General features: G+C 39.6%; 1 protein-coding gene across 4 annotated transcripts in view; it reads right to left on the bottom strand.

The window, feature by feature from the left end:
• Nucleotides 1-4,005: 4,005 nt before the first annotated feature.
• LOC117608649 (WD repeat-containing protein 47) overlaps nucleotides 4,006-12,781 on the bottom strand; it is a 56,590-nt gene continuing 47,814 nt past the window's right edge. For 3 of the 4 annotated variants that reach the window (XM_034334113.2, XM_076690363.1, XM_034334095.2), the window contains exons 7-11: nucleotides 10,170-10,366; nucleotides 7,774-7,943; nucleotides 6,897-7,204; nucleotides 5,601-5,841; nucleotides 4,006-4,806 (exon numbers count right to left, since the gene is read on the bottom strand). In XM_034334113.2, the coding sequence (XP_034190004.2) occupies nucleotides 4,661-4,806; nucleotides 5,601-5,841; nucleotides 6,897-7,204; nucleotides 7,774-7,943; nucleotides 10,170-10,366 (1,062 nt within the window). In that variant the 3' untranslated portion in view covers nucleotides 4,006-4,660. The remainder of the gene's footprint in view (nucleotides 4,807-5,600; nucleotides 5,842-6,896; nucleotides 7,205-7,773; nucleotides 7,944-10,169; nucleotides 10,367-12,781) is intronic. The other variant, XM_076690364.1, reaches the window with a different exon arrangement.

Raw genomic sequence — 12,781 nt, 5'->3', positions numbered from 1 at the left:
TCCTACCATGAAATCAGGTCTTGGACGGAGAACCACTGTGGAAATGATAGAGTATACAAAGCAATCGCCTTATTCGAGTTCGATCACTGGTGATTCACGTAATACGTTATTAATTTGAATGCCTCGCGTCCGATGAATTATTTAACGGCACGATTAGCCTAATGCATCGAGCGTCCTCCTCTATCGAAACGTTCTGACTATGCGTCTCGTTTGGCTGATAGTTTGTTCGTGATTTCGGTAACGGTCTCGATCCATCAGCCTTCCCTCGGCTTTTTTAATTGCGAAACTCTATTAGCGGGACGAAATGCAAGATTATTCTCAGAACCGTGACCGGTTGATTATTGTTATTACGTTTCTAACGTCGAACGCGCGTTTACGTCCTCGCGATCCTTTCCCTCCCTCGCAAATTTCAAATTGATGGAATCGCGGCACGTGCCAATTAGTCCCCTCTGTTATTCTCCTTAAATATAAGCATTTCGTTTCTTTTTATCTCGCCCATTTAAGTGCGATGACTTTTAAACTCGTGTTTTCGAAACACGCTTCTTTAATGGCTACCATCAGTCGCAGGTGCCTTCGATGATAATTATTAATCGAGAATCATGGATTACTTTCGCTATATAGAGGTAATTTAACCTTTTAGTTTGATAGAATTAAGGAGGTATTCCCCACAAAATCAATTCTTTTTTATTACATTTTCTTAAAGCTTAGTATTTCAAGAATATACCATACACATTGCCAAAATCTTATGGTTCAATTTGGAAAAATAATTGCGATTTCAATGCTTGCATTATAAAATCATTAGACGAACATCCGATGAAACAAAAGCAGCAAAAATAGATTGAAAATTTAAAAAATAATTTTTTGATTTCAGATAGATGCCATTTTTACAGGACACGTTTTATCTGTTTCATTTTGGTACGAGCTATAACCACACTGATACAGATTAAGATTATCTTTGAATTTTTCATCTGGGATGAATACAACCGTTTGAATGATGGAAGCCATTGAAAATGACACATTACAAGAAACATGTAATAACATGAATAAAAATAAAGATGAAATCATAAAAATTAAACAGTATTTTTTTTAAATAATACCCAAACTGTCTACAAAATAATAAGTTTCTTGGACTATAACAATTCAAAAAAAGTCTCTCTTAAAAATCGCCCAAAATCAACGATTCTAATGAAGAACACCCTCTTAAATTCTCCTCAATTTGACTAAAACCTGCTTTTAAATTTTCGATACGAAACCATCCCAACTATTTAAAAATTATTAGAATGCAATTTTTATTTAAAAGTTATTAGAATAATGGCAAGATCTTTTGGAAAACTTTCTGCGGCATTCAACACTTGTCCTGGACTCCCCAGTCGTACAGCCTCAGGTCCGTTGTCCCTTCTTGCGTCGAAAACGTAACATTACCGAACTTGGCAGCTCGAGGGGCATTCCTGAAGCCTGTGCAACGTGGCGCTCCGGTTACAAGCCTTCCAGGGGATGGAATTCCGATCGTAGGTGGTGCTCGAGCAGAAAGGAAACGGCCTTTGTCCTCGGGGAGCAGGGATCGCATACGTATCCAACGACGGCCAGCAACAATTAGGACGGCCTGGCCCGCGGTGAGGATTTCAAGAATATTTGCGAAACGACAGGCTTCGACGAATCGACGACGAGTACCGCAGCCTAGGAATTTCGTGGGTGGGTGGGTCACATCCTGAGGACAGGTCCCTGCAGCGTGAATATTTTGATAAATACTGTTTGATTATACGATATTCGATTTACCAAAATCATCTGAGCGTCTTAATTTCTCCATATATTCTTTTTCTTCTTATCTCATTCTCCACTTAACTTCACCCAAATTACAAAACGTCGTAGATGTTCGAGTTACGGCAGGGCGCGTTAATTTCTCTCCCCCTACATAAATTCTCCCTCGCAAAATTGCCGGTTCCCGGGTAGTGAACGTAATGATGGTAAATCGGAGAATCCCTTAACGCATACTCGTTCAGAGATTTCGTAAACTGGAGTACCACGGCGATTCATGGAACCGCTTCGACCGAAAACGATGAATCCGGTGGCCTCGGACGCGTAAAACGCGCGCGGGTGGAAGATTGCATGATTGCCCGATGATTATGGGAAATTTTCGAAAAGTCCTAGAGAACTTCGATACCCTCTTCGACACTCCGCGGTAATCGCTTTTACCCGCTTAATTGCGTAATAGAGGTTCTCTTTGATCGCACCGACCGACGACTTTATTTTAATACAGATTTTTTATTTATTCAGGATCTAAAATCGATGATTTTCCATCCTAAGTGATCTAATTAGCTACGCTTGAAATTTCATTCCAGACACATTTTTTAAACATTAAATCATCGCATCAAATATTATTTTTCAACAGGTAAAAATTTCTCCTTTAAAAATTTGAGTGCATTGTTACATAGGTTTTTTAAATTTGGATCACAATTGACCCCGCACCCTTTAACGATTCAGAAAATTTCAAGAACGTTTCACATTCAAGGCTGTTCTTTAATGTAACTGAGATACCACGATAATTAATAACGTAAATTTTATTGTTTAAATTAGATGTGACAGTATTATGTCGTATCTACAGGAAAAGTACAAAGTTATAAGTTATACTATATCATATGTATATATGTATATATTATAATAAGGTAATTATCGTACGAGATAACGAAGAGGTTTCATAATTCAGCGTTTTTTAACCGAGTTCGATGGGGAAGTCGTCAGGTATTACGATCGTTTCGAAACAGGGGTGCAAGGAACGCGTGAGGGATAACGAGATGGTGGTGTGATCAGAGGGATGACAATGTGTTAAATCGTGAAAAATAGAAAAATAAGTGTGTAATCGCCGAAAGCAGCCACGACAGAAGGCACGACAAATTGCTACAGAGAAGCCAGATGCTCGCTTCCTCGTTCCTCTTCCTTCCACGACTCTGTCTTTCGCTTCGAAATCCTGCTCGATCGATCATTCGATGGATAGAAAGAAAAAAAAGAGAGAACGATATTAAGGCAGCATCGTGCGGTAAAACGAAATCACTTTTTGCCACGACAAGCGATGACTTTCTTCCGTCATTGTATGCGATCGTTCGAACGTCACAACTCGGAGTCTTTACATTCGAAGGGTACATGTATGATTCGCAAGAAGAACACGCGAGACGCGGTTCGTTCTCTCATTGTTTGTAGCTGGAAATAAAACCCAAAGGACATCGTGATCCTCGCGAAAACGTTGCATGTATGTACAAGGAGAAATACGATCGTTTAAGCGTTGAAACAGAAATTTCTCCTTCGATTTTTTCCCGATTTCCCCGGCTACTTCGACAGCTTTGGCGATTTCGACAAGCGACGACCTTAAATCTAAAAAGCTAGAATTCTCTGCGTATCGTGCTACGATAACGACGCGTCAGGGCGCGTCGAGATCATTCGAGTCCAGAGAAAATCTCGTTTCTCCTCTCTTGGTAAATCCTCTTGGTAAAAAATAGCGATTAATAATGAGCGTACGTATAATACGTTGATTCTCTTAATACGAATAGGTAATCTATCATATCATAGAAGTATATAATATATGCGAATATTTGGCGTGACTTCGGGGATCGATAAAAGGACAAGGGATGAGGATGATAATTTTCGTGGGGAGAAACGGTGTTGTTCTATTTCCAAGGTTTAAATGAAACGAAGGAAAGGTGAGTAATGATAGAAGGTCGATGGACGAACTCAGAGAAAAACGTAGATCTTCGCAATTGTTATTTTCTATGCAAGTAAATCTAGATTCTATCTGCAACGAAAGGGTAAGAGGGTAAGGAGTAAGAGAGCATTTAAAGACTAAGAAAATTAATCAAGGGCAATTGCGACGTTTCCGGAAAGATTTTCGTCTCCCATGGTTCGAGGCTCTTAACGCTACCGCTAACTTATTTACATCAGGGTAAACACACAACCGCGAAGAAACTATAAAATGGAGAGACAAACGTTACACGAATCTAACAAGCGACACGCTCGATTTCGACTCAAGAAAATATTCTCGATCGTTTTGAAATTGCGACCGCGATGATTCATTTTTTAAAATCCTACGTCCGCGAATTTTCGCCGGTGTTCCCGACCTCGCGTTCGTCGAGTGTCTCCGAATTTAATAATGTTCCGTCAGTTCTTTCGCAGTCTTATGATTCCTACCAGACTCGTCGATGCTCTTCGACGTATCGTTCAATCGCGAAATTGAACTTTTACTAATCTCAACCGAGCTTCGCAAAGAGTGCAACGTTTGCTCGGCAAACACGTTACGATGTTTTTCATCTGCGTGCGAATATTTTCAAGGAAGATTTCTTTTAATTGGTCATGGTTGAATCACGCGCGAGTACACGAGGAAAAACTTTCTTCCCGTTTTAACAAGAAATTCGCACGCCGATATCGCTCGCGATCGCTCCTTCCTTCATCGTTGTTTCCTGCAACGATTTCCTGTACAAACGACGACGAATCTTAGGATAGCGAGAAAATTCAGTCTCGTTTTTTACTTTCATTGAGAAACCGATAATAAAATGATACGCTGCAAGGATTTCTCTGCAAAGAACGAACGACCATGAGCGATAAGGAAATTATTACTGAAAGGAAGAAACAAGCATAACGAGTAGCGAACGCGCGTTTTGCAGTTTCAGATAGCCTAGACTGGTGGCAGAGCCCAGAGAGTTGCTGTTTTGTCAGCAGAGGTACTTAGGAACGAGAACTCCGTCGGGTGCCACCGTCCAGAGATCACTTTGTCCTGATGTTGGGCTACCACCACACTGGGTAAGGGCATCGTTAGATCTCCTGCAACAAATAAAATAAAATATGAAATATCCGTAGTATATTTAGGTGTAACATAGTCTTCTTTTAATCTTGGTTCAGGGATGATCTAGGACAGGAGTGATTAACTGGCGACTCGTATCCCTCCTTTCTTAATACATCGGATTTCTTTTTCGCGAAGCACATTAATACCTGTTCTATACTTTATTAGGAACTAATTTTAATGCTAGAGAAATCGATAAAGTGGGAGAACAGCTACTGTGGCCCGCGGTAAAATTCGTCAACCCTGATCTAGGAAAGACCTGAGGACACTGCGGTAGGAAGCTACAATAATTTCACTCGGAAGGAAAGCTGGTCTGATTGGTCGTGCCCCACCTCAGGTGGTAATGTATTATTGGCTGAAGCGGTCGCATCTACTACAGAGGTACCTCGGTATACGTCTGCTTTGGAATACGTCCAATTAGGAATACGTCCTCTTTGGAAGTGACAAATTTTTTGTGTAAATTTTGCATCATTTTTAAATAATTATCTCAGAGGAAAGGTTGAATTAATAATCAATTATATTTGGAGTTGATGTATTATTAACTGACTGATCATATAAGTAAGGATCTCATATAACAAAATATGGGAAATATATTCGGTATAAGTCCAAACATCAGGAACGGATTAAGGTCATATACCGAGGTACCACTGTAAATTAGGTTCTCGTAAATCTAAAGAACCGAACGACTCCTCTTCGACCTGTGTCGTTCCAGGCGAAATCTTTATAGCTCGCTACAGTAGTTTGGTCCTTAATTAATTAATCACGAAGAACCCACCTTGCAGATCGGTGAGAACGAGCTTGTTATCGTATCCACCGGTTAGCAAGTAGTAAGCGGAAGGTGAGAAGCGTATGCTTCTGATATCAGCAGCATGAGGTTTGAAGCATTGTACGGTTCTGCCGCCTCGTATGTCGAAGAGAACGCAGCTGCTGTCCTCGTGACCGGAAACCAGTAGTCGTCCGGATGGATCGACGCAGAGGGCAGCTACCGGGCTGCCAACCTGCAACGGTATCAAATGCTGATCAGACACGCGATACCGATTCCGTTCCACGCTGATTCAAGGTACGTCCGATAAAAATTCGATCCGAAGAAAGAGATCTACGGAGAGAAGAATGCGTGAAGAAGATGGGCCGGTGTGACTTGAAAAACGTGGGTCGAAATTTTATCGGACGTCGAACTGAAAAACGAAACTTAAGAAACGTAAAAGGTCGATGATGTCGTCGGTGCATGCTGGATGCGCTATCGATCAACGAAATCCTTTCTGTTATCGTTTATTAATCAAACGTTTCATGAGGAATGGACATTTCCTGTGGTAAATAGAAAATAAGCCGATTCTTTTCTTCAAAATCTACTGCAGCTGTCAACTTCAAGTTTTTGAAGATAGACGTGTACTATGGCCAAAGGGAATATTCAAATATCAAATAGAAAAAATTATGAACCTTTTTGTACCTTTGCTTTTAACTCAGAAAGTGCTGCTAATCTGACTGCAGGACGAATTTCAAAATAGTCTTTGGATAAAACATGTATTCAATATTTTAACTCGATCGGCCGAATGGTTACTGAAAAAAAGGAACATAAGTGCCGAAAAAACGTGATTTTACAGAGGGAACCTTTTTCTAAAATCTTGCCTCTATGATACTTCAGACGAATTTATACGTCGGACACCACTTTGTGAGCATTTTTCGCCCACTTATGGTACTCAAAAAAATGGTTTCAATTATAAATTCTGATTTCTAATATTATGTATTAGCAAATAAAAAGATAAACAATTTTTTGAAAGGAAATAAAAAATTTCCTTTTCCGAAAGAATTTCATTGATCGGTGCCGATGACAGGAGAAGAGCACTAACCGAGAAGCGAATCAAATACTAATATTTGAACTCTATTTCTCTCGGTGAACGATGATGACTATCAAAGAGTACAAGAAACCAAGCGATGTAAAAGTTATTACACAAATCGTCCGTAAATCAAATTTAAAATAAAATTATACTTCAATAAAATTCTTTAAAAATTCACATCACCTGTTTTCTGTCTGAAAAATTCGTGCTAAATTTAACAAGAGAACCCAACTAACCCTGCTTCCAGGTACCGTAGCCGGGGTGACCATGTTGACGCATCCTCTCGTTCTCAGATCCCAGAATCGTACGGTTTTATCCTGGGAACCGCTCACGAACATCGCGCCACCCCAATTGTAAAGGGTTAGAACGTGTCCGCTGTGGCCGCTGAGAGCCTGGAAGGGTGTTCCTGTCGCGCAATCAGTCACGTAAATCTTACAATCGCCTGCACCCCCGCTGATCAACAGACTGGATTTGTTCGAGGTGTCCTCCAGGAAGCACAGGTCGCGTACTGTGCCGTCGTGCATCGTCAGCTCGACTTCTTGCCCTGGGGAAAGGGGTCGTCAGGTCAATACGTCGTTCGCGAGGGTGAAAGTTCTTCGGGAACACGGTTACGCAATAATTACAGACGCGAGACGGTTCGGGTGTTACCGCAGTGACAAGCAGGAAGCTTAAAGGCTGTTATTTCGTGAATCGTGGAATGCTGGACACGTAAGAAGTCATGGTGATACAGTTTCTCTGTGATTCATGAGTTTCAATTAACGAGTTAACTTTCCCACCTGTTTCTTGATATGTTAAGTAATTTGAAACTTACTGCAGGTGTTATGAAGTTGCTGTCAGTGTTTGATTAGCGAGGTAGAAAGGATATGGACTGTGATGAATGGCAGGATTTTATTTATTATTCTATTCGGTTAATTTAAGTCGTTTTTACTTGGTTTTATTAAATTGCATAGATTAGGTAGTTCGTGAATTATTTTTTAGATTAATGATCCTTTCGACAATGTTTACATTACACATTTGACTTATTTTGTTAATTAATCATCTTTAATTAATGATTAGTAGTAAAGGTATGGTTTCTGGTTTTATTGGTGCTTTTTAATTATTAATTAGACGTACCTTCGAGGTTCGATGTATCAGCGTTGAAACGCATCAGTTTGACAGTCTTGTCGTTACTTCCGGTCGCCATCAGCTGCCCATCCGGTGTCCATGCGAGGCAATATATCGAACCCTTGTGGTGTTTCGTTCTCTTGAAGAGAACCGTGGGCTGATACGTCTGATGATCCTCTCTGAAGAAACGTGGTTCTTTTACACGACGCGTTAAGCGATTCGAAGTACGTTTGTTCCATTTCACCGCGCAAGATATCGCTTAAACCAACTAAAAGAAAACCACGCAACCGAGACATCGATCCGCTGCTTTGCCCGCAAATCGTTTCACTTTTCCCCGATCCTCGATTCAACTTTCCACTTCGGCATTATAAATTTCAAAGCTGAGACAAATTCATCGTTCATTGTACTTTTCTATTTCGATCTCGTTATGCTTACCTATTTCACTCGTGCAGATGAATGGTAATTAAAAATTTTCTGCGGAAAATGATGAAATTTCCAAGTAACTGCGTTCTCGCGCGTCACTTTTCTTCAGCCTCGTTTTCATCCTCGTTCTCAGCCCGAGCGTTGTTCTTAATTGAACACGCGAGCAGGATGCGAACAAGCCGCGAGGAATCGCGTGGAAATCAGGGAGAGGATTGTCGATACGATTTTAAACAGGAAACTTTCACACCGCCCACGCTTTCCGCTAGATACTAATCGTTCCCCTCAACTGAACCCCAATGGGTGTACGTTTGTTTGCCGATTAAACTCGTCTCGATCTTCTTTGAATCTGCCTGTTCACTTTCTTCCAATGGAAACGGGGGTATCGCGTGTGGAAAATGATCGGTATGGTTGAAATCGCGATGGGGAAGAATCGAAGCGGGAATTTCCGATTTCTCCGCCCGGAGAATGTTGAATCGAGGATCGAGAAGCATGTTCCGTTTGCTTTTTGCTTTTCTACAGATTCAAATAATTGGACTGCGTTTATATCGGTGGACAGTAAAATGGGTCGGTGGATTCTTTTAGAGAAACTTATAATGAAATTGTTAAGTTTTATGAAAGAAAATGTACCAGTTAAAAAAATAACTTTGACCGACAAATTAATATTCAAAGGAAGAAGATTTGCAAATGATCCTCTACTATAATTGATTTCGTTCCCGTCTTGTTGGTTTCCTTTCTCGAAAGCGGATACGAGTGTTAGCGGAAACGTTGCCGAGAGCAACGACGGTAAAGAGACTTGGCACTGATACTGTTCCACCGAGAGGTTTCGCGACAAATGAAGAGGCACGCTCTCGCTTATCAATCAACCGCTGTCACACTGCGACGCGTTTATCACGTTCCGCATGGCCAATTTACACGCGGACAGAGTGAAACGCTTGTCGTTGCAGGCTACGCGAACGAGGGGCGACAGTGGAACACGGATACCTTGACGGATGAATCGAAAATGATCATCTCCTTAGGGAATTGAATGTTTCGAAGAAACGTGATGTAAAATGAGAATACAGGAGCTAATAATTCTATGGGTTGATCCTTTTCACTGCAGCAGTGAATAGTAGAAGCAACATTATTCCCAGAATTTCAAAGGAGGTTCCATAAAAGAAGATTTCTTTTAAATCACAATGAATGAAAGTAAACATTCGTTTTTTTAATGGTAGTATCTTCGAAGAGAAATGAAATTTGATTAATTGGAAGGAACATCACGCTTTCACTCCAACTCGAGTAGAAAATTCGAAAACAATAAAAACATGAGCAAACAAGATTCGTCTGTTTAATCGGAGATAATTATATTTCCATAATACATTGCTTGTAAATTACTGAAAAATTAAACAAATTTTATCCAATTCATTTAGATGAACGATTTCTTTTACCTCCTTCTGATAGACACAATTAGAAATGCGATCACTTGAAATATTCGACTTGTTCAACCATCAGTTTTACAAGCCCAGTTTGAAGGCAACAAAGAGGAGAATAAAGAGATGGAATCGCGGTGATGGGAGGCAATAAAAGAATCCACACGCTGGTCGAGCATTCAGGAATGCTCCGTTTGGTATGAAGGCCTTCGCCGTTCGTTAAGTCAGCACACTTGCGTAAAATTAGTCTACTAGCGGCGAAATTAAACGCGGCTCGAGCGTCGTCGATTTGCGAACAGGCCAAGCTTGCGACTGTAAATAATGGACGGGTTATCGCGAAATCAAGTGGAAAACGAAGTTTCAATCTCAACTATTGTTCGCTTACGCTACATCTGGGAATTATTTATTTTTTTCTTCTGACCAACCGTAAATAATGAAGGGATTATCGCGAGACCAAGTGGAAAACGAAGCCTCAATCTTAAATATTATTCGCTTACGCTACATCTGGGAATTATTTATTTTTTCCTTCTGACCAACTATCAAAGTATGAAAATTAGCAAAGAGATTCTTTTTTACCTGACATCGTGAAGCTTTGGATAGGAGCATATTCTCAGAGTCTTCGAATTCGATCCCACGGCGTACAATTTTCCATGGGGGTGAAACTCCGCGCATCGAACTGCCTGCACATCCTCCAATGCCGTCACAGGAACGAATCTCGGCCTGCCACCGTTGCTACTTCCGTTGCTGGCGTCTAATTCCTGCTTTGGTTCTTGCTGAAAACAAAAGAATCACGGTTCTAGATTATATTTCATGCTCGTTGACCATCAATGACATTTCGTGGTGTTAGAGAAATTAACAAAGATACGATCAACATCTATTCAGACGTCATAGACATTAATTAGTCACAATACGGGTTCAGGTTCTTTTTCATAACACTTTCATTGCGAAAGGCGAATGTATGTTCAAGGTGTTTGACTGATTTATCACGCGTTTATCTTACTGGACTGATATTATCAATCTTACTACGGTATACGGATAGAAACGAGCGAGAGAAATTGCTTTGTTTTGATGAAAATTAAAGTTGATGAAAGAAGAGAAAATTTTGAGTGCTGCTATTACGCTGGTAATTGAAAGTATTAAATAGAAACCTTATATTAAAGTATCATCGTAGATCGTAAGCGTGGTTGTTACTACTGTGTCAGTCAATGGGTTAAACTAGCCGTATGAAAGCGATGCTGATGAAACATCTCGGTTTCAAGTTAGAGTGTATCACGGATGAAGGGTTAATGATGCTCGAGATTAATTATTGCGTCAACCTGTCGTTCGTATACGGCGAAACGAATTACAGATCGATAAACTAGTTGTCAGAATAGTGCAACTGAGTTTGCGGAACGCTGACAAGCGTTTTCAGAGTTGATATTTTGAAGTTTAAGAGAAAATTGATAATTGTGTGAAGTGCTTTTGTTAAAGGTATCCAGTGTGATATAATTTGCACGGTTTAGATAAAAATATTTAAACAAATGTCCAGTTCTCTTGCAGTACTAGGCACTTAACGTAATTGCAACAGATAACTTCGAATTGCATGAGGTTCAAATAACACGCTGTTCCACTTGCAATACTCTCTAATTTACATGCTAAAATTGTACGAGATTCAGGTAGCTGTCGGAGAAAAAGTTTACGAAGAAAAATGAAAAACATACTCGTCAGAGATTAACATTTACGTTTCGAGAACCGGCTTGAATTGAGTTAATGTTCGAATGCTACCAGTTTCGACCCCATCATTTTACGTAATAAAAGTTGTACAAGTTAGGGACACTTTTCTACTTTAACTAGTATGTTCTTGGTAAAACGTAACAGTGAACGCAACGAAAAGTCGAGAACAATTAGAAAGTCAGACCTTGAAAGGATTTCTAACTACATCATGAAATTTATTTGTATGCTAATACAGGAAAAGTTTCCTGCTCAAGGCGTTTTGTCGTTTGAAGGCTTATTATATACATATTGTTTCGTTGAACTTGTGATCATCTCTCAATGTCGTGAATTATCTCACAAATAAATAAATTTTCATTTTCTCACCAAGAATGATTAATACGTTGAGCGTTATGAAAGCAATTAGATTAAGAAGCATCTTGATTCTCATGATCTGTAAAGTTATTATTACGATGGTATAATTTATATTTTATTAACACTAGAATTACCGACGTTTGATGCACACTTATTTTTAGACTGAAAATAATGTAGAAAATTAAATAGATAAAGGATGAAACGCAATTAATTATATATATTAGGGGAATGTATGAAAAGCAGGCATTGTATAGATTGCCTAGTTTTTTCTGGCAAAGTATGAAATATCCAAATTATTAATATTATATACATTTTTTCTAGGCATTGTAAAGATTTTATAAAATAATTATTTTAAAAGTTAGTAAAATAAGAAAAAGTTCTAAAAGATCTTTAATTTAGGGGAAAATTAATATTGTTTATATTAGGATTTAGATCGATATTGCCTAGGTATTCTATGCCTGCTTTTCATATATTGACGGTAACATGTACATCGATTCTTTATCGACAGCCAACATACATTTCAATAAAAATTTATAATTTAAAATAAGAAACTTGAAGCCAGTCATTTCGACTGGCTTGGTAGTAATAGCGTTAAACTCTGAAATGAAATGAAATAATGGCCCCACATATTACAATTGATTTTCCACAAAAAAAAAAACGGCTTTCTAAATTTCAGAGCGTAACAATTTATTCAATCCATCAAGTACCAAATAGTAAATTCTTTAAGTATCGTGTAACCCCGTTATGCATATTTCTCTGGGAGCTCGTTAAATCGTTCTATTCTCTCGGTGGTAATTTTTACTCCTTGACTAACCTTTGCAACTTCACGGAACGATAATCGTTTTAACGCAATCGATTTTACCGGCCAACAGAATTCTACGACGAATTTTCCTCGGACGTTTTTCCTAACGGAACAACCGGCGAAGCCCGGAATCGTTTCGCGATTCGTCTTGCACAACGTTTCGCGCGCCTCGCCACGCTTTTACTTTCGAGTTCCAGGAGTTCCTCGTGCACCGGGCTCGATCGTCTCGCGATAAACTCGAATTAGCAAAGCAAATGAGAACTGTTGTCCGCTGTCATCATCGATCTCCTCTTGCTAAACCGTGCGAAACAAGGGATCGAGA

Source organism: Osmia lignaria, chromosome 9 (assembly GCF_051020975.1).
Source record: "Osmia lignaria lignaria isolate PbOS001 chromosome 9, iyOsmLign1, whole genome shotgun sequence".
Lineage (NCBI taxonomy): Eukaryota > Metazoa > Arthropoda > Insecta > Hymenoptera > Megachilidae > Osmia > Osmia lignaria.
This window is presented reverse-complemented; position numbering and strand designations above follow the sequence as displayed.